This window comes from Ranitomeya variabilis, chromosome 2 (assembly GCF_051348905.1).
Source record: "Ranitomeya variabilis isolate aRanVar5 chromosome 2, aRanVar5.hap1, whole genome shotgun sequence".
Taxonomy (NCBI): domain Eukaryota; kingdom Metazoa; phylum Chordata; class Amphibia; order Anura; family Dendrobatidae; genus Ranitomeya; species Ranitomeya variabilis.
Genome location: NC_135233.1, coordinates 253,295,565 through 253,321,572, shown reverse-complemented (window position 1 = coordinate 253,321,572; position 26,008 = coordinate 253,295,565). Strand labels below are relative to the sequence as shown.

The window sequence follows — 26,008 nt, the reverse complement described above, 5'->3', positions numbered from 1 at the left end:
CGGTTATCTATATATATAATTGTCTAAGGGTCACTTCCGTCTGTCTGTCCTTCTGTCTGTCTGTCACGGATATTCATTGGTCGCGGCCTCTGTCTGTCATGGAATCCAAGTCGCTGATTGGTCGTGGCAAAACGCCCACGACCATTGCCACGACCAATCAGCGACGCGCACAGTCCGGAAGAAAATGGCCGCTCCATACTCCCCGCACTCACTGCCCGGCGCCCACATACTCCCCTCCGGTCCCCGATCACACAGGGTTACTGCCGCGGGTAAGGCACTCCGTAACCGCCGCTATTAACCCTGTGTGTCCCCAATTTTTTACTATTGACGCTGCCTATGCGGCATCAATAGTAAAAAAATGTAATGTTAAAAATAGTAAAAAAACAAAAAACCTGCTATACTCACACTTCGTAGTCCGCCGAGCCGCCAGCACCGGCCGCCATCTTCCGTTCCCGGCGCTACGTCTTCTGGGTAATTTCGCAGTGCATCTTGGGAACGGAAGATGGCGCCCGGTGCGAGCAGCTCGGCGGAGCTTCGGTGGATCCCAAGCGTCGGTAACCGCTTCCTGGATCCAGGCGCCAACGGAAGGTGAGTATATAACTATTTTTTATTTTAATTCTTTTTTTTTTTTCATGCCCACATTGCTATATACGTGGGCTGCGCAAAATACAACGTCGGCTGCGCAATATACTACATGGGCTGGGCAATATACTACGTGGGCTGCCCAATATACAACGGGCTGCGCAATATACTAAGTGGCCTGCGCAATATACTAAGTGGCCTGCGCAATGTACAGCGTGGGCTGGGCAATGTACAACGTGGGCTGGGCAATGTACAACGTGGGCTGGGCAATGTACAACGTGGGCTGGGCAATGTACAACGTGGGCTGGGCAATGTACAACGTGGGCTGGGCAATGTACAACGTGGGCTGGGCAATGTACAACGTGGGCTGGGCAATGTACAACGTGGGCTGGGCAATGTACAACGTGGGCTGCGCAATGTACAGCGTGGGCTGGGCAATGTACAGCGTGGACTGGGCAATGTACAGCGTGGACTGGGCAATGTACAGCGTGGACTGGGCAATGTACAGCGTGGACTGGGCAATGTACAGCGTGGACTGGGCAATGTACAGCGTGGACTGGGCAATGTACAGCGTGGACTGGGCAATGTACAGCGTGGACTGGGCGATGTACAGCGTGGACTGGGCGATGTACAGCGTGGACTGGGCGATGTACAGCGTGGACTGGGCGATGTACAGCGTGGACTGGGCGATGTACAGCGTGGACTGGGCGATGTACAGCGTGGGCTGCGCGATGTACTAAGGGCTGCGCGATGTACGGCTGCGCGATGTACAATGTGGGCTGCGCAATGTACTGCGTGGGCTGCGCAGTGTACTGCGTGGGCTGCGCAGTGTACTGCGTGGGCTGCGCAGTGTACTGCGTGGGCTGCGCAGTGTACTGCGTGGGCTGCGCTATACACTATGCATACATATTCTAGAATACCCGATGCGTTAGAATCGGGCCACCATGTAGTATATTATAAGTGTCTTTCCCACTACAGCCTCACAGGACGTTTTTTTCCTGTAAAATCTGAGAACCGTTCAAGACCTGACCATCGGGGCCACAATTTCAGGAAATTCTTATATATCAAACACTTTTTTTTCTTTTATACGTAAAACCCCATTTTGTAAAAAAAACGTTGGGGCAGGAATGAGAAAAGTTATATTGTGACTGTTTGAATGTGATACTTTTCTGTAACCAGCCGTTACTTTGTAGGTAAAGGTAAGAAGAGAGGCGAGAGCGCCCTGAAACTAGAAAATGAGCCCCAGGAGGTGAGAATACACACATCCCCCAATACAGATTCTTGCTTTTTTGCAAATAACATTGTAAATGCCAATTTTCTTATGCTCTGGTCACATCCAAAGATGCATTCTCTGTTCTGCTTGGCTTGATGTAATGCAAAAAAAATCACGATCTATATTTTTAATTTCTCTTGTAAGGCGGATGCAGATCTGGCCCTTGATGCGGAGTTTCTGGATGTTTACAAGAACTGCAATGGCGTGATTATGATGTTTGACATCACCAAGCAGTGGTGGGTATCTTCCTCCATGGGTAGGGTTGTGCCACAGCAGATTTTGCAGGGTTGGGAACAGGACACTCTTTTGCACAGAAATTGCTTGATCTAGGAACCTCGTTTTTCTGATTTCGTTCCACTGGGGGTGTTAGATGATTGCTGGATCACCATATGTATTGCCATATTTACAGATTCTTCCTGTTACTGTCAACCATCAGAAGATGCGATGGGTAGACATTTCTATGATTCAGAGCTGACAGTCACATTTTGTGTTTCAGGACCTTTACTTACATCACACGTGAACTGCCAAAGGTCCCCAGCCACGTCCCTGTATGTGTGCTTGGCAATCACCGTGATATGGGGGAGCACAGGGTTATCCTGCCCGATGACGTACGAGACTTCATACAAAGCCTGAACCGGTGAGCGATAGGACGGTGTACACTGTTATATACCACCTCTGACCTGTTTAGTAAGTTGTATGTCCGATGTGAAAACACCGTTCTTCTGCTGTGAGGGCTGCAGCTGCTCAGTGCTCACTGATTGGTTGCAGTGGTAACGTAAGCTCTCCGGTGGTGAACACAGGTCTCAGAAGTGCTGATGCAGGAGGTAAGTATAGATATTTATTTTATGCTGGGGCTGTTAATATAGAGTTGACCAGTAGGCAAACCCCTCTGTGACCTATAGTTTATTAACGTGAGCACACCTGCTTATCGCTAGGAAAACTATGTGATCGACAGTCCGAAATTGGACATGTTCAATTGACATCCCTCCTGACCATCAGTCGGCCGGCATTACCATGCGCATTAGATTGTTGGCTAAAATCAGTGGTTGGTGGGTTCAGCTGAATTTAATCTAATATTTATGAGGGTCCTTAATAGTTTACCACGCACAGAACTCTTCAGTTAGTAGTGCCTGTGCCTGGTAATAAGAGCATTTTTTACTATTCATGTGTATAGGACTGAGCTGTAGTGCCTGGCATAGCCACTATTAATCTAGGGCGCTGTGTATGGTACAATGCACTCACTGGAGTGCTCTGGCCCCTATTATCAGCTGATTGGTGGGATGTTGCAAGTCATCCCCCACCAATCTGTTTTATGATCTTGGAGAATACCTTTAAAGATTCTTTTTCCATTTTTCCTGCCTGTTTCTATCTCCGTAGTTATGTATGACATACAGTGGGTACAGAAAGTATTCAGACCCCTTTAAAGGGAACCTGTCACCCCGTTTTTTCCGTATGAGATAAAAATACTGTTAAATAGGGCCTGAGCTGTGCATTACAATAGTGTATTTTGTGTACCCCGATTCCCCACCTATGCTGCCGAAATACGTTACCAAAGTCGCCGTTTTCGCCTGTCAATCAGGCTGGTCTGGTCAGATGGGCGTGGTGACATCGCTGTTTCTTCCCCCAGATCTTGCTTATTTTTCCGTTGGTGGCGTAGTGGTTTGCGCATGCCCAAGGCCCCAAATCCACTGCACAGGGGAGGGAAAAGAGCGCGATCTGCGCTATTCCCCTGGTGATCGTGGGGGCGGCCATCTTCCTGTGGCCGCGTGTGCGCAGATGGAGCGCTCTGCTGCCCGGGGCTTCAGGAAAATGGCCGCCGCGATCGCCATCTGCGCACGCGCGGCATCCCGCGGCCATTTTCCTGAAGCCCCGGGCAGCAGAGCGCTCCATCTGCGCACGCGCGGCCACAGGAAGATGGCCGCCCCACGATCACCAGGGGGATAGCGCAGATCGCGCTCTTTTCCCTCCCCTGTGCAGTGGATTCGGGACCTTGGGCATGCGCAAACCACTACGCCAACCAACGTACAGATAAGCAAGATCTGGGGGAAGAAACAGCGATGTCACCACGCCCATCTGACCAGACCAGCCTGATTGACAGGCGAAAACGGCGATTTTGGTAACGTATTTCGGCAGCATAGGTGGGGAATCGGGGTACACAAAATACACTATTGTAATGCACAGCTCAGGCCCTATTTAACAGTATTTTTATCTCATACGGAAAAAACGGGGTGACAGGTTCCCTTTAAATTTTTCAACCTTTGTTTCATTGCAGCCATTTGATAAATTCAAAAAAGTTCATTTTTTTTATTCATTAATGTACTCTGCACCCCATCTTGACTGGAGAGTGGCCCGACGGATGCCTCTCCTCCGTGCAAGACATATGAAAGCCCACATAGACTTTGCTAAAAAAAAAGCACATGAAAGATTCCCAGACTAGGAGAAATAAGATTCTCTGGTCTGATGAGAAGAAGATAGACCTTTTTGGTGATGATTCTAAGCAGTATGTGTGGAGAAAACCAGGCACTGCTCATCACCTGCCCAATACAATCCCAACAGTGAAACGTGGTGGCAGCATTATGCTATGGGGGTGTTTTTCAGCTGCAGGGACAGGACGACTGGTTGCCATAGAAGGAAACATGAATGCGGCCAAGTACAGAGATATCCTGGATGAAAACCTCTTCCAGAGTGCTCTGGACCTCAGACTTGGCCGAAGGTTCCCCTTCCAACAAGACAATGACCCTAAGCACCCAGCTAAAATAACAAAGGAGTGGCTTCAGAACAACTCTGTGACCATTCTTGACTGGCCCAGCCAGAGCCCTGACCTAAACCCAATTGAGCATCTCTGGAGAGACCTGAAAATGGCTGTCCACCAACGTTCACCATCCAACCTGACGGAACTGGAGAGGATCTGCAAGGAAGAATGGCAGAGGATCCCCAAATCCAGGTGTGAAAAACTTGTTGCATCATTCCCAAGAAGACTCATGGCTGTACTAGCTCCAAAGGGTGCTTCTACTCAATACTGAGCCAAGGGTCTGAATACTTATGACCATGTGATATTTCAGTTTTTCTTTTTTCATAAATTTGCAAAAATTTCTACATTTCTGTATTTTTTTTCAGTCAAGATGGGGTGCAGAGTGTACATTAATGAGAAAAAAATGACCTTTTTTGAATTTACCAAATGGCTGCAATGAAAAAAAAGTGAAAAATTTAAAGGGGTCTGACTACTATCCGTACCCACTGTACGTCTTTTATCTGCATGCTCCCAGTAGTTTGTATCACAAGGTGATCACTCCATTACTTTTCTGTTTCCCCGAACAGGCGCCCCGGTTCCTCCTATATCCGCTATGCTGAGTCTTCCATGAAGAACAGCTTTGGGCTGAAATATTTGCACAAATTTTTTAACATCCCTTTTCTGCAGCTTCAGGTAAGACCCAAAATCACAACCCACATCTCCTCATGTTACACTAAATTTTGCAGAACTGTACATAAAGACTAATAACTTTAGATGTAGGAGAAGTGCGTACCACCTACAGGACCTATCAGGAGGGGTGATAAGCTGCTGACCACCTAAGGGACCAGTCAGGAGATGTGACTGGCTGTGGACCAGTCAGGAGGGGTGACATGCTGAAGACCACATACAGGGCAGATCATCAGGGGTAGAGACAGGAGGGATGACATGGTGCGGACCACCTACAGGACCAGTTAGGAGGGATGACCTGCTGCGGACCACCTACAGGACTGGTCAGGAGGGATGACATGCTGCAGACCACCTATAGGACCAGCTAGGAGGGATGACATGCTGCGGACCACCAACAGAACCAGTCAGGATGGATGACATGCTGTGGACCACCCATGGGACCAGTCAGGATGGATGATAGGCTGCAGACCATCTTTGGGACTGGTCAGGATGGATGACAGGTTGTGGATCACCTACAGGACCAGTTAGGAGGGATGACATGTTGGGGACCACCTACAGAAACAATCATGGCTGTAGGTATCTCCTGCGGACAGAAACCAGTAGGAACACCTCTTGGTAGCTTTACCGTCTCTTTGTACCTGGGCCTTCCAATGTAAATTCCCTGCAGTACACCAGAGACCATCGGGGCATCTGAAGTTTCTGCACGAGCTCCGCTCTCGGGTCTGAAGTTACAATCCCCACCATTGCTGCAGTAACAGTAACTAAGGCTGTAAGGTTATCCTGCAGGGAATGATCCTGCTCGGACTTACTTATTTATTTCTATGTGGAACCTGACACTATTAACCCTTGGGGTTCTGAACTTCGGTGTTGGCCTTCCAGAAGGATAGGGTTAAAGGCCTCAGCTTTTGTCTATGACAGTGCGTGTGTGTCATGTGTCCACGTCTGACATTTGCTATTGTGTCCCACAGCGAGAAACCTTGTTACGACAACTGGAGACAAACCAGCTGGACATCGATGCCACCCTGGAGGAACTGTCTGTCCAGCAGGAGACGGAGGACCAGAACTATGAAATGTAGGTCGCTGCTTATTGCGTGCACTCTAGAGAGGAGGTTGGAGTGCTCCTGTACACTAGATCAGTACTGTTATCAGTAAAGTGGCTAACACTAGAGAGCAGTAGAGTGCAATGTTTGGGGTGGGGGGGGTTATTCTAGTTAATTTTTAAGGTATAATAGACTTTTTCTTTGTGTTTGTCAGTGTTTTGGTTTTTTTAATGAATGACATGTCTGTTTTATGGTAATTTGCTCAGAGGTAGTGGCCTTTTTTTTTCTTTTCTCCTTCGCCACATTGGGGGACACAGAACCATGAGTGTTATGCTGCTGTGGCTAAGAGGCTGACACTAAGTTGAGACAAAAAAGTTAGCTCCTCCCCTGCAGTATACACCCTCATGCTGGCTTCCAGAGACCCAGTTCAAGCTTAGTGTCTGTAGGAGGCACACAGGGTCTGCTATTCAGACCAGAATTTTTTCTTATTTTTTTTGATTTTTTACAATTTAACTTTATTACCTGGATGAAGGGGCGAAGGAACCTTTCAAGGCTCCGATCTCCCCGAACCAACAACAGGCAAGCACGGGAGTGTCGCCTCTCCGTATCCTCTCCTGCGACGCGGGATGCCACTGCCTGAGCTGATTCTAGGGGCGACGGACCCCTTCAAGGGCACCGATTCCCCCCCCCCCTTAACAGATGAGCACATGGAGTGTCACCTCCACATTTCCTCTTCTGCAGCCAGGCCTATTGCCGGACATTTTGCCCTGCCCACCAGGTTATACCCTCGGATGCTCAGAGGAACTCTCCATCGTGGCGTCCGTGCAGCCCCCACTGCATCACCACTGAAAAAAGCAGATGATGGAAGGAGGCGGACTGTTCCTCTCCACCCCCCTTTTAAGGGGATGGTGGATGGAGGCTCCCCCAATCCTGCACCGTCCTAACTACCCCGGGCACAGCCCTGACCTGCGGCATCTGCCATCCCCTTCATATCGGGGTAAGTGCCACCCGGGAGGGGTCATTTTTCCGGTGGTTATAGGAGGGCTCCATAGCGGCAGGGTCCCCACAGGGCTTCGCGGCATCTTTCCCGGCGGTCCAGAAATTTAGCCCCTGGCTTCGGCCTAGTGCGGGCCGCATCCCGATAGGTCCCGCCCACCGCTCACATCACTCGTGCGGCTCCGCCCCCAGACCTGGCGCTTCTCGCTCCTTGCGAGACTATCTCCCAGCTCTCGGCAGCCATCTTTCCCCATGGCACAGCAGCTCTGGCCGCCCTCTGCACGTGTCAGCACTTCTGGATGCCGGTCTTCCCCTACTCAGCGCCATCATCATCAGATTGCGGGACACAGGACCTGAGTAAGGAGACTGCACTAGGTGCTTCCCTGCAGCTTTACCCCACATCGCTTCCACTAGCAGTGATTTTTACTTATATTGGGGTACATCATGTCGCAGTCAAGGACTAAAAAAGCTACAAAGGTACATACCACCTTTTTCACTGCGTGTACCACCTGCCAGGCTCCTGTCCCTCGGCCTCAAAGCTACCCTCTCTGCTCAGCCTGTGACACCCAATGTTCCCAGGAGCCCTCCGCCGCTACCGACCCCAGTGTATCTAGCCCCGAGTGGGCCACGTCACTGTCACAATCCATGGCTTCGTTGGCCAAAGCGATTGAATCCCTTCATGACCCCTCTGGTGAACGGGGCACTCATCTACCTGGGTTAAGAAACCCCTCCCTTACAGGGGAATCATCAGCCAGCAGGGGCCGCTCTCACCTGAAGGAGGTACGGACATCCAAAAAAACGGATCCACACTACCTCTCCTGAGCATTCACCACGCCATTCAGCCTCTGGTAGCTTCACTTCTCGCTCACCCTCTCCAGGGGTTCGTAGCGATCATGACTGAGTATGAGTCTGAGGCATCTTTGGACCCGGATTTTCAATTGACTGTGGATTCCCTCATTGACGCTGTCAATCACACACTAAAGATTGATGATGACCCTAATTCGGCTCCGGATCATGCAGTATCTTTTAAAAGAACCAAGCGATCCCATAGGGTGTTCGCCTCTCACCCGGATTTTTTAGATATAGTCCAGCGACTCAGGGAGCGACCGGATAAGCGCTTTACGGGAATAAAGGCCATGGAAACGAAGTATCCCTTTTCCGCAGATCTTGTCAAAGATTGGACGGAAACACCACTAGTAGATCCTCCTTTATCGCCTTTGGCTACCAAAGCGCTTTTATCCGTACCTGATGGGGCTTCGATTAAAAGTCCCACAGAATGCCAGATAGATTCCCTGGCTCGCTCAGTGTATGAAGCCTCAGGTTCCTCTCTATCCCCTTCCTTCGCTGCGGCATGGGTCGCAAAAGCAATGGTTTTCTGGGCAGATGCCCTTGCAAAATCCATTCAGGACCAGGCTCTTCCGTCTGAGGCGGTGGATCTCGCCAAACAAATCGCTATGGCCAGAGACTATGTGATGTATGCATGTTTAGAGGCAGCGAACTGTGCGGCAATTGCTGCCTCAAATGCCGTCACCATTAGGAGAGCACTATGGCTTAGAGAGTGGCACGCGGATTCCTCTTCTAAAAAGTCTCTGATTTCTCTATCTTTTCAGAGCGGACGTCTGTTTGGAGAAAAATTAGACCAGCTTATTTCCGATGCTACAGGAGGAAAAAAATTCCTCCCGCAGCACAGGCCTAAAACTGCTTTTCAGCGTCAGCAACATTTTCGCTTTTGGCCCTTTCGCAGTAGCCCATTCTGGTCCTCCTCCACAGCCTCGTCCAGATCAGAACGATCTCCACGTACAGACAGAGTCCCTCGGCCCTCATACAGGCCTAATCAGTCCTGGCGTGGTAAGCCCAGGCAACCCAGAACCAGGGGATCCAGGCCCTCCAGATTTCCTTCACAATGACTCGGGGAGTCTTCCGGTCGACACCCACAAAGTAGGCCTGCTTCTCTTTCAACATGTCTGGCTTTCCGTCATCCACGACGAATGGGTCAGAGACTTGGTGTCTTCTGGTTACAAAATAGAATTCTCTGCCTCTCCTCCGGCATGTTTTTTTTCCCTCTCGTCTCCCAAGTTCAGGAGCTCAGTCTCGCGCACTTCACCGCGCCATCGAATCTCTCCACCGAATCGGGGTCATTGTTCCGGTTCCAGAACACGAGAGATTCAGAAGTTTTTACTCAAACCTCTTTGACGTTCCAAAAAAGGATGGGACGGTGCGCCCTATTTTGGATCTAAAGCTCCCAAACAAGTATGTAAAGGTACGGCACTTCCAGATGGAATCCCTCCGGTCAGTCATCTCCTCAATGGAGAGGGGAGAGTTTCTAGCATCAATAGACATCAAGGATGCTTATCTCCATATCCCAGTCTTCCCTCCACATCAGTGTTTCCTGCGTTTTGCCATCCAGGAGGACCATTTTCAATTCTCGGCCTTACCCTTCGGCCTTGCCACCGCGCCCAGGGTATTCACAAAGGTCATGGCGGTGGTCATGGCCATTCTTCACTCCCGAGGAGTGGTCGTGTTGCCATACTTAGTCGACCTCCTGATCAAAGGTCCGTCGTCTCAGGCCTGTGAAGCAAGCGTCCGCATTACCTTGGATACTCTTTTACTCCTGAGCTGGCTGATCAACTTGGACAAGTCCTCCCCCGTTCCAGCCTGACGGATCTCCTTCCTAGGCATGATCCTGGACACGTCCAAGGGGCTGGTCCTGCTTCCTCGGTCCAAGGCCCAAGCGTTTCAGCAAGGAACCCAGACACTTTGTCGTCCCTTTCCTCATTCCACTCGGTTTGCCATGAGGATCCTGGGGAAAATGGTGGCCGCCCAACTGCATCTCCGCCCCTTACAACAGGCTCTGCTGGACAACTGAGACAGAAGTCCCTTATCCCTCGATCGGCCATGTCCTCTGTCCCCACGGATCAGGCAAGCGCTCAGATGGTGGGCTTTGGAATCATCCTTCAGCCGGGGGAGGTCCTTTCTCCCAACTCACTGGCTGGTGGTGACTACCGACGCCAGCCTCCTCGTTTGGGGAGCGGTACCCCGGGGTGTTGGACCATTCGGGAGTCGAGACTTCCAATAAACATCTTGGAGATTCAAGCGATCAGATTTGCCCTGCGACGTTTCCACTTCCTCCTCACGGGTCACCTAATTCGATTTCAATCAGACAACGTCACAGCTGTGGCATACATGAACCATCAGGGGGGGACCCGCAGCAGGGCGGCGATGCGGGAGATCTCCCACATTCTCCGTTGGGCCGAGAACAACCGCTCCACCATTTCTGCAGTGCACATTCCAGGCGTCGAGAACTGGGCGGCGGACTTTCTCAGCCGTCAGGGACTCGCCTCGGGGGAGTGGGAACTCCATCCGGAGGTCTTCCAGCAGATTTGCCTTCGCTGGGGGACTCCGGACGTGGATCTGATGGCGTCCAGACTTAACTTCAAAAGTTCCCAACTTCATAGCACGTTCTCGGAATCCCCAGGCCATCGGGGAGGACGCACCGATATCCCCATGGCATCGGTTCCACTTCCCGTACGTGTTTCCTCCGCTTCCTTTACTACCGAAGGTAATCCGGAAAATCAAGATGAAGGGGGTTCCTTTGATCCTAGTCGCCCCGGATTGGCCACGTCGCGCGTGGTACACGGAGCTCGTTCAACTCGTATCCGACGTTCCCTGGCTGTTACCAGACCGCCCAGATCTGCTTCGCCAAGGGCCGATCTACCACCAGAGCTCAGGGGCCCTACGTTTAAAAGCTTGGCTGTTGAAACCTGGATCCTAACTCAAGCTGGTTTCTCCCAGCAAGTCATTGCCACCATGATAAGCGCTCGCAAGACGTCTTCCGCTCGCATCTATCACCGCACCTGGAAAGCCTTCTTCTCATGGTGCAGGCTCCGTGGACGTCCTCCTCTCGTCTTCTCAATTCCCTCCATTCTGGAATTTCTCCAGTCCGGCTTGGATTCCGGTCTGGCGCTCAGTTCCCTCAAGGGTCAGATCTCGGCATTATCCGTGTTGTTCCAATGTAAGATTGCTCTGACTTGCAAGTCAGGACTTTTGTTCAGGGGGTCTCCCACGTAGTACCCCCCTATAGAATGCCGTTAGAGACTTGGGATCTCAATTTGGTCCTGAGTGTTCTTCAGGAGTTCCCTTTTGAACATCTGCAGGATGTATCACTGATTGTTCTCTCCTGGAAGGTCGCCTTCCTTGTGGCAGTAACCTCTATCCGGCGAGTCTCAGAGTTGGCCGCACTGTCCTGCCGGGCGTCCTTCCTTTCCTTCCACAAGGACAAAGTAGTCCTACGTCCATCTCCGTCTTTTCTTCCCAAGGTGGTTTCATTCTTCCACCTTAATGAAGATATCGTTCTTCCCTCCTTCTGCCAACAGCCAAGACAGGGTTGAAAAGGCCCTTCACACCTTGGACAGGGTAAGGGCCCTCAAGAGGTACATTTCTAGGACTGCCCCCTTCCGCTAGTCGGACTCCCTCTTTGTGTTCCCGGAGGGTCACAGAAAGGGTTTAGCCGCTTCTAAAGCCACAATAGCCAGATGGATCCGATCAGCTATTCAAGAATCTTATCGGGTCAGGGGCAGACCTATCCCGGCAGCGATTAGGGCACACTCAACTCAGTCGGTGGGTGCTTCCTGGGCCATTCGGCACCAGGCGTCGGCAGAGCAGGTTTGCAAGGCCGCAACATGGTCCAGCCTGCATACTTTTACGAAGCACTACAATGTCCACACTCAATCTTCTGCGGATGTGGCCCTTGGCAGACGTATTCTGCCGGCGGCCGTTGCGCATTTATAGTCAGTTGGTACACGGAGTTATTCGGTTGTATTGTTCCCCACCCAGAGACTGCTTTGGGATGTCCCATGGTTCTGTGTCCCCCAATGTGACGAAGGAGAAATAGGGATTTTTGTGTACTCACCGTAAAGTCCTTTTCTCCGAGCCAACTGTGTAAGAAGGCTAATGAATGGTTAGAATACTCTTGAAAACCCTTGTGCAAGTATGTTAGCACAGCTGAAAACAGTTTGGCTGATTAGAGAACCTATAAACCTGACCTTCCTTTGAGCAAGTTGAGAATCTGGAGCATTACATTTGTTGGTTCCATTAAACTCTCAAAATGGCCAGAAAAAAAGAACTTTCATGTGAAACTCGACAGTCTATTCTTGTTCTTAGAGATGAAGGCTATTCCATGCGAGAAACTGAAGATTTCCTACAACGGTGTGTACTACTCCCTTCAGAGGAGAGTACAAACAAGCGCTACCCAGAGTAGAAAGAAGTGGGAGGCCCTGCTGCACAACTGAACAACAAGACAAGTACATTAGAGTCTGTAGTTTGAGAAATCAACGCCTCCCAGGTCCTCAACTGGCAGCTTCATTAAATAGTACATGCAAAACGCCAGTGTCAACGTCTACAGTGAAGAGGCGACTCCGGGATGCTGGCCCTCAGGTCAGAGTGGCAAAGAAAAAGCCATATCTGAGACTGGCTAATAAAAGGAAAAGATTAATATGGGCAAAAGAACACAGACATTGGACTGAGGAAGATTGGAAAAAAGTGTTATGGACAGACGAATCCAAGTATGAGATGTTTGGATCACACAGAAGAACTTTAGTGAGAAGCAGAACAACTGAAAAGATTCTGGAAGAGTGCCTGATGCCATCTGTCAGGCATGGTGGAGGTAATGTGATGGTCTGGGGTTGCTTTGGTGCTGGTAAAGTGGAAGATTTGTACAAGGTAAAATGGATTTTGAATAAGGAAGGCTATCACTCCATTTTGCAGCGCCATGCCATACCCTGTGGACAACGCTTGATTGGAGCCAATTTCATCCTACAACAGGACAATGACCCAAAGCACACCTCCAAATTATGCAAGAACTATTTAGGGAAGAAGCAGGCAGCTGGTATTCTATCTGTAATGGAGTGGCCAGCGCAGTCACCAGATCTCAACCCCATTGAGCTGTTGTGGGAGCAACTTGACCGTATGGTGCGCAAAAAGTGCCCATCAAGCCAAACCAACTTGAGAGAGGGGCTTCTGGAAGCATGGGGTGATATTTCTCCAGATTACCTCAGCAAATTAACTACTAGAATGCCAAAGGTCAGCAATGCTGTAATTGCTACAAAGGAAGCATTCTTTGACAAAAGCAAAGTTTGAAGGAGAAAATTATTATTTCAAATAAAAATCTTTTTCTCCTACGCCTCATTGGGGGACACAGGACCATGGGTGTTATGCTGCTGCCACTAGGAGGACACTAAATAATACAGAAAGAATAGCTCCTCCCCTACAGTATACACCCTCCTGCTGGCTCCAAGTGAACCAGTTCTTGCTTAGTGTCTGTATGAGGCACTTGGGTCTGCTTTCAGACCCCACCGTTTTAATTTTAATTTTTTACTTTTTATTCTATATTTTTCTCTTAACAGAGCGAATGGGGGCGACGGATCCTTTCTAGGTTCTGATCTCCCCCCCGAATCATCAACAGGCAAGTACGTGGAGCGTTCCTCCCGTATCCTTTCCTGCAATGTTGGATGCCAGCCCTGAGCTCACCTTACGGGCGACGGTTCCTTCGCGCTCCGATCTCCCCCCTTCATAGCAGGCGACCACATGGAGTCCATCTACCTCTCCAGGAGCCAGGTGCATAGCCGGACATAATATGTATGGCGTCCGTGCAGCCCCCCTCTGCATCACCACTGATATAGCGGATGACGCAAGGCGGCAGAAGCTCTCCACCCCCTCCCTCACTATGTCGACAGGTGATTGAGCACTGGCCCACCGCATCTACCATGAGTACACTGCGGGGGCCGAGGCGCTGGGGGGTCCTGGTCCCCGGGGTATGGGGGGTCCGCACCTTAAAGCCCGGGTCCGTGGGTGGTCCACAGTGCGGCAATTCATTCAGGGAGTGTGCCTTAAGAATGGCGCTAATAGCGGTCGCAGGCCGCAACCGCAGGTTTAAAATTTAGCCCCCGGCTTTTCCCCTTCATACAGGCCGGAGTTTTGGCCACGCCCACCAGCAGTTACCGCCGCCCACTCTTTCTGGCTCTTCTCGTTCCCTGAGAAGTGCTCTCACTATCCTGATCTCGGCGGCCATCTTGGTACACCCACAGGGCTGATGCTGCAGCGCTGCTCCAGCCTTTTGAATCACAGCCTTCAGGACTAGCGATTCCTGTGCATAACTCCCGTGGCATCACACTGCGGACCTCCCCTGGGGACTCAAGACACAGGACCTGGGTAAGCTCCAGAAACATAGCTTAACCCTTCCCCTGTTAGTAAGCACTCTCCTCAAGGCTATGCTATGCCTCAATCAAAGCCTCACAAAAAGTCTGGGAAAACCCACACTATGTTCTTTGCGGCATATACCGCTCGTATGGTGTCATCACCCCGGGGTCACAAAACTGCATTATGCACAGCTTGTGAACCGGTGACTGTTCAGGAACCACCTGTTACTGATACCGACTAGTCCCCCTGAGTGGGCTACCTCCCTTACCCGGTCTATGGCATCCCTGGCAAAAGCGTTATAATCGTTCCGAGACACTTCCTCTAACCAGGGCACCTTTACGGATAACGCTTCCGATGATCAGAACCCCTCGAACTCCAAGGGTCGTACCTTGCCAAGGAGCTCTCGCTCTTCCGGGAACAGGACTCATTACATACCCTCAGACCATCACCGGGATTCGGGTTCTGAGAGCTCCATTTCTCGCTCCCCTTCCATTGGGGCTAGTAGAAAACCTGTTTCAGAGGACAATTCTGATACGTCCCTAGATCAGGAATTTCATCACGATCAGGAGACTCTCGACTCTCTCATTGAGTCAGTGAATAAGGCTTTGAAGCTTGAGGAGGAACCTTTATCTAAAACGGATCATGCCGTGTCCTTTAAGAGGACCAAGCGAGCTCACAGAATGTTCGACACTCATCCCGAATTTAGGGAAATCATTGATTCTCCAAGATCCGTCCACATAAACGATTCACAGGGCAGAAGCCCATGGAGTCAAAATATTCCTTTGCCCAGGATCCAAGAAAAGATTGGTCGCAGTCTCCCCCGATCGAGCGTGGCTACTAAATCTGTTTTATCTTCCTCGGAGGGCGCCTCTATTAAAAAACCCAACCGATCGTCAGATCAACAATATAGCGCATTCAGCCTTTGAAGCCTCAGCAGCCGCACTCTTCCCATCTTTTGCCGCTACGTGGGTGGCTAAGGCTATGACCCACTGGGCTGAGGTCTTGTCTTCAGCGGTGCTTCAGATAGCCAGAGTGGTAGATTTCGTAGTGACCGCGTCCCTGGATGCCGCTAACTGCGCTTCTCAAGCAGCAGCAAACGCCATCACCATCCGGAGGTCTTTATGGCTCAAGGACTGGCGTGCGGATTCTGTTTCTAAAAAAAAAAAAAAAAAGTCATTGACTTCTCTACCACATCAGAGCGGTCGCCTTTTTTGGCGAAAAGCTCGACCAATTGATTTCCGACGGCACTGGAGGGAAGAGTAAATTTCTTCCACAACCACAGGATCGTTCCCGATTTTTTTCGTTACAACTCAAACTGGTCCTCTACTTCCACATCTCCCTGTTCCGGCCGGGCACAACGTGCAGACAGAGGTTCCCAGGCCTCTTATACACCTTTCCCTTGATGGAGAGGCAGGCCTAGGCAGTTGGGATCCAGAGGCTCCAGAACTGGCAGATCTTCCACACAATGACTCCCTGTGGTATCCGGGGGGACACCCTCAAAGTAGGCGGCCGCCTACTTTCCTTCAGTGCCGCGTGGCTCTCGGTCGTTTTCGACGAGTGGATCCGCGACTTAGCGTTCTCCGGATACAAGATAGACTTCTTATCTCGTCCTCTCAGGGCAAAAGCTTCAGAGTTCTTCCAAGCTATATGCTCTCTGAGTAAAGACGGAGTTATTATTCCGGTCCCTCAAAGCGAACGGTTTCAAGGTTTTTATTCAAACCTCTTCATGGTTCCAAAGAAGGACGCTACAGTACGGCCCATACTGGACCTAAAACTGCTGAACACGTTCGTCAGGGTGCGACGGTTCCGGATGGAATCGCTTCGTTCTGTCATCGACTCCATGGGAAAAGGCGAGTTCCTGGCGTCTATAGACATCCAGGACGTGTACCTCCACATTCCTATTCTACCTTCTCACTAAAGGTTTCTTCACTTCCAATTCGTTGCGCTGCCCCTCGGCCTCGCCATCGCCCCCAGGGTACTCACAAAGGTCATGGCGGCTGCCGTGGCCATACTCCACTCCCGAGGAGTGGTGGTGCTACCCTATCTAGACGATATCCTCATCATTCTCGCCTGGGTTAGAAGATAAACTTCAAAAAATCTTCCCCAGTACCGGCTTAGCGAATTTCCTTTCTGGGAATGATACTGTACTCGTCCCAGGCGTTGGTGCTTCTTCCCCCTTGAAAAGATCTCAGCCTTACAGCGGGAAGCTCTCTCAACCTCGCTCTCACTCTCTGCACTTCAGTATGAGAGTCCTCGGCAGGATGGTAGCAGCCTTGGAGGCGGTTCCATTTGCCCAAATACACCTCCGTCCCTTACAGCATGCCCTCCTGGCTGTTTGGGACAGGAACCCATTCTCCCTCGACCGTCGGTTCTTCTTTTCCCAGCGAGTCAGACAGTTTCTCAGGTGGTGGACATTAAAGTCCTCCCTGAATCAAGGGAAGTTTTTTTTCTTCCAGTACATTGGCCAGTTGTGACAACAGATGCCAGTCTTCTAGGCTGGGGATCTTTATTCTTATATCACACTGCTCAGGGCCGCCGGTCACTTCAGGTCACTTCCGATCAACATCTTAGAAATTCGGGCAATCAGGTTAACCCTTCTCCAATTCTATCCCTTCCTGGCGGGTTGTCCCATCAGGATGCAGTCCGACAATGCCACTGCAGTGGCATACATCAACAGACAAGGGGGAACCCACAGCAGGGCAGCCATGAACGAGGTAGGCTACATTCTCCATTGGGCCGAGGAAAACCGCTCAATAATTTCTGCGGTTCACATCCGGGAGTGGACAATTGGGAGGCAGATTTCCTCAGTCGCCTCGACTCCGGGGAGTGGTCTCTCCATCCGGAGATTTTCCACCAGATCTGCTGTCATTGAGGCTCCCCCGACGTGGATCTGATGGCCTCACGGCTGAATTCCAAGGTTCTCGACTTCATAGCTCGGTCCCACGATCCAGCAGCAATTGGGGCAGATGCACTCGTACTCCCGTGGCATAATTTTTGGCTTCCGTACATATTTCCCCCGCTCCCCTTACTGCCGAGAGTCATCAAGAAGATCAGAGCGGAGGGAGTACCGGTAATCCTGATTGCGCCAGATTGACGCCCCGGGCGTGGTACGCGGAACTAGTTCAACTAGTCACCGATGTTCCCTGGCAATTACCGAATCTTGCAGACCTCCTTTCACAGGGCCCCATTTACCACCAGAACCCCGAGGCCCTGTGTTTGACGGCATGGCCGTTGAGTCCTGGGTTCCAACCCAGGCAGGTTTCTCTTCGGAGTCATCTCTACCAGATCAGCGCTAGAAAGCCTACGTCTATGCGCATTTATCATCGCTTTTGGGAAAACCTTCTTTTCCTGGTGCAACGACCGGGGACTTTCTCCTCTTGAATTTTCCATTTCTTCCATCCTCAAATTTTTACAAACAGGTTTGGACTTAGGTCTCGCCCTTAGTTCTCTCAAGGGGCAGATTTCAGCCCTGTCTGTTCTGTTCCAACGCAGGATTACTAATAGATTACAAGTGAAGACGTTCATTCAGGGAGTCTCCCATAGGGTGCCGCCCTATAAGATGCCGTTGGAACCATAGGACCTTAATCTGGTCCTCGGAGTCTTGCAAGAAGCTCTTTTCGAACTTCTACAGGAGGTTTCCCTGTCTTTTCTTTCAAGGAAGGTTGCCTTCCTGGTTGCGGTCACGTCCATTAGAAGAGTCTCAGAGCTGGCGGCTCTGTCTTGTCAATTTTCCGTTCCTGAATTTTCATCAGGAAAGGGTGGTTTTGAGAACATCCCCGTCCTTTTTGCCAAAGGTTGTCTCATCCTTTCATCTCAATCAGGAGATTGTCTTACCATCTCTCTGTCTGGCACCAGTACATCTTATCGAGAAAGGCCCTCCACACACTGGATTGAAGGAGAGCTCTCAAGAGATACGTCTCGCGGACGGCGCCCTTCCGCAGGTCGGATGTCCTGTTTGTGCTCCAGGAAGGGCCAAGGAAGGGGTTTCCCGCTTCCAAGGCGACAATAGCAAAATGGATTCATTCAGCTATTCAAGAGTCCTACCGAGTCAGAGGTCATTTTGTCCCAGCAGGGATTATGGCTCGTTCCACTCGGTCAGTGGGTGCGTGTTGGGCCATCCGGCACCAAGCTTCGGCAGCACAAGTTTGCAGAGCTGCGACCTGGTCCAGTCTGAATATGTTTACAAAACATTGCCATATTCATTCTCAGGACTCGGCAGATGCGACCGTCGGCAGACGAATTATGCAGGAGGCTGTGCCGTATCTGTAACCTTTGGGTACAAGGAGCAATTACAGTTGACTGCTTTAGGATGTCCCATGGTCCTGTGTCCCCCAATGAGGCGTAGGAGAAGCAGGGATTTTTGTGTACTCACCGTAAAATCCTTTTCTCCGAGCCAATCATTGGGGGACACAGCACCCACCCTGTTAGCCTAACGGCTTTGCTTTTCTGTGTTGCCTTGTTTTTGACATAGTTCATCCTGGCTACATGCTCCTACTGCTTTGTTACCGAACTGGTTCACTTGGAGCCAGCAGAAGGGTGTATACTGCAGGGGAGGAGCTATTCTTTCTGTATTACTTAGAGTCCTCCTAGTGGCAGCAGCATAACACCCATGGTCCTGTGTCACCCAATGATTGGCTCGAAGAAAAGGATTTTACGGTGAGTACACAAAAATCCCTGTTTTTCGAACCTTGTCAATGTCTGGACTAGATTTTCAATTCATTTGGCAACTCATTTGATTAATTAAAGTATGAGTTCTCATGGAAAACACAAAATTGTCTGGGTGACCCTAAATTTTTGAATGGTAGTGTATGTAAACTTAAAGGTTTTGCCTTGTCTAAAATAAGCCTGCAGTCATTCTGTGTGACTGCAGACGTATGAATTCACCAGCGCCCATTCTGGTGTCAGCAGCGGGAATGGCAGTGATATATGCGTTATGCAAACTCCTGGCCAGAACCCGACAATTGGGCACGATCCTACTCCATAGACTTGTTATGTAGCAGGGCCGCAGGTGGAAGACATCCATGCCCATTAGACGATTGCGTCTCTAGACGGGGCATGGAGCGAGGCTGCGCCCACTTGTTAGGTTCTGACCGGGAGTATGCATAACGCATACATCCCTTCTGTTCCCAGCGCTGACACCAGTGAATCCCCGCAGCGCAGAGTGCATGCTTTGGGGGAATTCATAAGTCTGCAGTCACCCAGTGACTGCAGACTTATCATTTTATACACCGGATAACCCCTTTGAAGTAAGGGGCAGAAAAGCCATTGAGGCTTAGTGTACCTTGTGGCTTTATGGTTTCCCTGGAGCAGTTACCCTCTCGTTGTCTTGCCTATCCGTTTTTAGACCTCACAGTGTGCCGTATGCCACGCAGTTCCCTCTGTGTTTTGCACAAAGCTGGCACCGGCAGACATGTACTGCGTCCTCCCACTCACCCTGGGCTTATTAACCAGATGACGCGCTCTTTCTGTGCATGTTTCCGTATTTCTGTGTGAATTCTGACGTCTCTCGTATCGGCACAATCTGTCAATGAGATGTTTGTCTCCTTTAGCTAATATTTCCCGTATGTTCCCGCAGATTCCTGGAAATGATAGAGAATAATAAACGTCTGGCTTCTCCGGTAGCGACCAACGGACAAAGCCCTTCCTCCGGTTCTCAGTCCCCTGTGGTCCCTATAAACTCTGGTTCTCCTGACAGTTCGGGCCCTGGCACACCTCTTCAGATACCAACTACAGTGCCCACATCGCCTCCCCTGGCTGCGTCGCCTCCACCTCCTGCCCTGGATGTCTTTGAAGTCTCCGGTCCTTCTCCCTGCACAGTGTCATCTCCTCCTCTGTCTCAACCACCACAGCAGAAACGTGGCTTCATGTCTCGTCTGTTTGGTTCCTCCACTCCTGAAAGTCCTCCAGCTAAACCAGGTGCATCCACAATACCTGAGGCCTAAAGGTGTCCATTATTTGGCCCCCAATATAGCGGACTGATGCTAAGTGACCGAACACATTAGGATATAGTCAGGGTGACCCTCATGGGATCCTGTGACACTATATGGAGGGCAGAGGTTGGGCTTGTTGCATCTTCATACTTTTTTTTTTTTTTTTTTTTTTTCCAGTTGAACAGTGCCTTAGTATCTGAGGCCGCTTATCCCCTCCTTACAAATAACCTGTCCTTTTGGCTGATCATTTCACCAGACAGAATCTAATATCCTTTACGTGTCTTTACATCTGTCCAGTGACTCCGTGTTGTCTCGTTCCTCAGCAGAGATCCCATCACTTGCAGAACGACCCATGAGGGTGCAGAGCGTAGAAGACTTTGTGCCTGAAGACAGCTTAGATCGCAGCTTCCTGGAGGATAGCTCAACACAAAGAGATCTAACGAGGGCGTCTCTGAGACAAAGGCGAGACAGCGACAGGTGGGTGTCTGAATTTAACCCCTTAATGTAACTAGATGAATTTGTACATCACAAATTGCCTTCCATAGAGGCTTGGGGATGTATGGTTACGTCATGGTGGTTACATGGGTACAGATCAGAGAGCGACCAAAGCACCTAAGTTGATAGGCAGAGGGAGCAGTCTCCTCAGCTCCTGCTAGGTCAGTTTGATTATAAAACATAACATTTAATACAACTATTAAAATGACTTGACAAAACAACATGAAATCAGACATCAAATTAGCCACAACTAACCAACTAAGAAGCTGATTATAAGTCTAGAGACCACTAATAAGTATAGGCAGACTCACTCACCTCCCCTTAACATGAAACAGCCATTAGACTTATATTAGAGAAGGGAAACATGGTACATAGGTCAGGAGAAGTGATAGCCAATGATTTATATCAACATAACCAAGTTTGCTTCATTGAGAAAATCAGTACCACTGATGATCATACAGGCTATGTCAAAAAAGAGGAAACAGGAGGTACACAAATAATTGGAACAGTGTCACCAAATAGTGTAGATGTCCCATGGACGATGAATCCTCCTATTTCAGTTAAACAGGAATACGTAGGGTTAATAAAGGATTTTTTGAAACCATTCCTATGTAGTACCACCCCCCTACTTGGAAAAGATATGTTTCTAACTTTACGAGTGTGCACAGGTTTCTATGCATTGGTCTTTTTCTTAATTTGTGCATAGCTTCTTTCCATGCATTCTGTCGCACCTTGGTTACTATTAATATATTATCAATTAAATTGTGGTGCACCCGATATTAAATTTCGTATAAATCTTTTCAACACTTGACATGATTTGGGGATTTTTCCTCCCTTTATCTGGTTGCAGTGATGGGGATTTACCTGGGAAAAATCCCATGGTCGCTGGCTTCCAGGATGACTTGGATCCTGACGACAGGATAGCTTCTAAATCTTCTCTTGCCGTCATCCCTAGTAAAAACATTACCTTGTCCAGTGATGATGAGGATACCTCTGCCCCTGTGCACATCGCCAGGGATGAAGACATTGACACCGAGTTATTCTCATGGTGAGAGATGCCAAATGAACTCTCCTATGGTAATTCCAGTCAATTCCGTAATATTTACTTATATCTTTGTTGCAGGAAACCCACTCAACCCTCAGCGCCTCAAACTCGCCCTGAGAAACAGGACACGCTACCGACGTCAAGTCAGTCCATCAAAGTCAAGAAAAGTAAAGCAAAAGCTCAGGAGGATTCTGACAGCGATCCAGAAGGGCCCATAGCCAAACAAATGCTTTCATTTGTCATGGATGACCCTGATTTTGACAGCGAAGACTCCAACCAAGTATCAAAGACTAAGGTCAGTCCTAAGTAAAGAAACTAAGAAGTACCAAAGTGAATTTCTTTGATATTGATGTGCTATCATCTGGAGAGGTGAATGTCAGATCCGTGGAGATCTGGCATCCCACCAATCATCTATTGCTATGTCCCACCTAAAAAGGCTGCAGAAATGTAGCTGAAGTTTCAAAAATCCCTTCAATGCAATGATGTAAGGTTCTGGTCCCATAGGAGGATTTCCCAGTGCTGAATAACATGTCCGAAAGCTCCAGCGAAGAAACGTCCTCTGTCCCTACACAGCCAGTAAAGACCGCCGTGACGTCCTTCAAGATGAGGGAAGACTCCGATCTCTTTGGGTTGGGGTTTGATGAAAAGGTGATCAAGGATGGCGAGGAAGGTGAGTGAAGGAGTTGCAATTTCTACTTCTTTTGTTATGGCTATCCATTGTCACAGAATAAAAGAAATACCGGTACATTTGCCTCCATAGTGGTTTGTATTTATTTATTTTTGCAACGCCATATGTTGACCCACTTCTTCCTGGCACCGCATCTTCCAATGGGGTGAATCCCCTGTGCTGGTCTCAAGGCTGTGTGGTCATGTGAAACGATGCTCGTATCCAAGAGAAAGTATATTAGTAGATGATTGTTCCGTACAATAGGTCATCACTTTTTTTCTTCCTTCAATGCTGCCAGGAACAGAAACATCCGAGGGAACCTGACTCCATAGATTTCTATGAGCTTATTCTCAGACACTGACTCTGGTACAGCCGCCGGATGGCTGCACAAATTGCACAACTTTGGCATCAGTGGTTTCCACCTCTGGCATTAAACACCTGACCGGACACAACTGATTTATGGAATTCCACCCCAGTGGCTTCAGTTAGAAGGATGCAACTGCTGGGATCCTGAACAATCACATGTAATTTTTGTGTTTAGTCAATTCTCCTGCAGCCGCCATCACAAGGGAAGGAGAAAGCAGGAAAGGACGGGTGCTCTGCAACGAGAAAATCCTTGTACTTGTTCTCCGCTTTTTTTTAAGGGGTTGTCCAGGACTGATGACCATGAGACTGGCCAAAATTAAGCGATGTACAGGGATGGAACATGGAAACCCCATATATTGCTTAGTGGCTACTACACTTTACCTCCCATGAAAGTGAATGTGACCGCTAAGCAATGCAAGGGGCTGCTGTGGTTCTCCTCATACATTGATACATTGTGGATGGGTTATCAATAGTTCTGTTTTGGACAACCCCTTTAACTCCGATTTCCCTAATAGGGTAAATGGAAGAGAGTTTTTTATTTGGGCAGCTCCTTTAATAGATATATCTCTTTTTATCTTTTAGATAAGGAAAGCAATGTCTCCAAGGAGAAAAAGAAGAAGAAAAAGAAAACGAAGGAGGTAAGAACATGGTTTCCAGAAGGACATCTCTGACAGTAACGTATTATCTCTCCGCCCCAATGGGAACCACTCAGCCGCCTTTTCCTCTAGGACATTGTGCTCGGGTCAGAAAGCTTAGACAGCTCTATTTTGACCGTGACAATGGCATTCTTCCAGTTTGGGTCTGCAGTTTGCAGCCTTTTTCTTCTGACCTCCTTTAGACAGAAAAGAACCTCCCGTGTCCATAATGATCAGAGCTATAAAATAATTGCACTATTTATCCACTTTAACGAACACCGTAAAAAACAACGGAAGATTTGCCGGTTTGTATTTCACAACAAATGAAGCGCAAATAGATCAAAATATTATATGTAATGAAATGAACACGTCAACTCATCCCACAAAAAAACAAGCCCTTGCACAGCTGCATACTCAAAATATTAAGAAAGCTTAAATTTCAATGAAAAAAACTCAAAAGATGAAGCCACAAAAACAATTTTTATTGTGGGAAGTAAAAAAAATCAACTCTTGGTCGATATGTTTACACTTTAACAAAAATGATAAAAATGTTGTAGGTATTTCAATACGATATTGAAAATGTGGAAAAAAGTGTTGTGCTTCTGAGGTTAATTTCCCCCCCCCCCCCCCCCCCCCCAAAAAAAAAAATAAAAAATAAAAAATAAGGTACTGCAATCCCTTATCTATAGGGCTCCAAGTAATTCTGATATTGTGGATTTGTACCCCCGTCCTAAATGGAGTGAGGTGTGCATGCTTGACTTCTGCTCCATTCATTGCCTATGGGACTGGCAAGTGCAGCCATTACAATTGCCATCAGTTCCATTGACAATGAATAAGCAATATTTTTGTTTTTTGGGTAATAATCCTTTAAAACGTTAAGGAAGGAATTGAATGGATATATTGGAGGGGGACTGACTGAGTAAAAGCTGAGTTTTCATGGTGGTTTCCTTTTTGAAGTTAGCTTGATATCTATAATCCTCAGTGTGTAATGTCAGTTTGGCATTAATTTCCCCAACAGGCTCCAGAAGAGGATAAGTCCACCAAGAAAAAGACTAAACACAAGAAAAGCAAAGAGAAAGAAAAGGAGGAAGGCAAAGACGAGAAGAAGAAAAAGCCCAAGAAAGGCAAAGAGAAGAAAGAGATCGATGAACTGGAGGCTTTCCTGGGCGGAGGTGAACCCAGCAAGCCAAGCTCAGGTGGGGAGTATGAGGAGCTTTAGGTTGTCCATGCTCATCCTTGGATTGAGATCTCTGCCTCCCTCAATTCTGTCTCCACCCAGAGCAAGCACAACCTTGTTCTTCTGCATGGTGGTGCTCTGCAGCAACCTCTAACAGAGGAAGAGGTTCATCTTCTCCCCCATCTTGGATCTGGATTATTGCTCCTCACCCAGCGGAAGCAAGAAACACTACAAGACAGCGCTCGGATTGGGAGGAGCCTTGAGGGGAAGCCTTTATGCGTCTTGCTCGCTCTGAGACCTTCAGCTGTCCTCTGGATTCATTCCGGTCACTACTGACATTCACCGTACTGTACGAACCAGAAAACAAAAACCTAAACCCCATGCTGCGTGATCTCACCTCTCACTTCCAGTAATCTCTGCAGTCTCCTCATTAGTGAACTCGCAGGAGGACCATCCCTGACCAGCATGCTTCTCTGCAGCAACACTCCACCTGAACTAGACACCTGGTCAGTATTCCTCTCCAGGAAAGTGAGGCCTTCAGTTCTCTGCCCGCCTTTTAATCTGTCCCGTAATTTACTGGATTGTTTTTAACACAAGGCAACTGCTGCCACCCAACTGAGGCAGCTACTTTACCACGGTGTCGTCATAGGCTGACCAGGACGCCAATACATCCAAGAACTCCCCAGTTGAAATGAATTTCTCAAGGGGGAGGCAGAGAATTATTGGTTTTTAGAAGCGACTGGTGTTGATTTTCCATTTTTTCTTTTTGTGTGTTTGTAGTGCGGTTGTTCAGTATTTTCTTTTGTTGTCCGCTCCGTCTTCTCCCCTTTACCCCCCTTGTGGTTGAAGTGTTGGGTACTCTCTATCATTGGTGACCAAATTGTGAGGTCAGAAGCAGATCGGCATGAAGCAGATTCATTCCAGCGCCCCTGCCCCCTGTCTTATGCCTCCTGGCTTATAATGATGGCTCCTGAACCGAGACCCTTGAAGGGGGCTTTTACCTGCGGTTAACCCCATCCTCCCCACAGGAGTCCTCATGCTCTTCCACTATTATAAACCCTGACCTCCTGAAGGTTTGATGCCACTGCACATATCTGTACGGAGGCGACGTCCTACATTTGCACAAATATGTCTGCGTATTGCTTGTTGAACTTAGGGTGGGATGCACATTAAAAGAAACATTGATGTAA

The 26,008-nt window shown here is 49.0% G+C and overlaps 1 protein-coding gene across 2 annotated transcripts in view; it reads left to right on the top strand.

Moving 5' to 3' along the window:
* The window catches only part of RABL6 (RAB, member RAS oncogene family like 6), a 35,490-nt gene extending 9,482 nt beyond the window's left edge, over nucleotides 1-26,008 (top strand). The window contains exons 5-16 of one of the 2 annotated variants that reach the window (XM_077284668.1): nucleotides 1,776-1,831; nucleotides 2,000-2,091; nucleotides 2,352-2,492; nucleotides 5,174-5,279; nucleotides 6,242-6,345; nucleotides 20,079-20,419; nucleotides 20,757-20,910; nucleotides 21,779-21,976; nucleotides 22,052-22,268; nucleotides 22,478-22,643; nucleotides 23,589-23,644; nucleotides 24,660-26,008. In XM_077284668.1, coding sequence (XP_077140783.1) covers nucleotides 1,776-1,831; nucleotides 2,000-2,091; nucleotides 2,352-2,492; nucleotides 5,174-5,279; nucleotides 6,242-6,345; nucleotides 20,079-20,419; nucleotides 20,757-20,910; nucleotides 21,779-21,976; nucleotides 22,052-22,268; nucleotides 22,478-22,643; nucleotides 23,589-23,644; nucleotides 24,660-24,860 — 1,832 coding nt within the window. In that variant the 3' untranslated portion in view covers nucleotides 24,861-26,008. The remainder of the gene's footprint in view (nucleotides 1-1,775; nucleotides 1,832-1,999; nucleotides 2,092-2,351; nucleotides 2,493-5,173; nucleotides 5,280-6,241; nucleotides 6,346-20,078; nucleotides 20,420-20,756; nucleotides 20,911-21,778; nucleotides 21,977-22,051; nucleotides 22,269-22,477; nucleotides 22,644-23,588; nucleotides 23,645-24,659) is intronic. The other variant, XM_077284669.1, reaches the window with a different exon arrangement.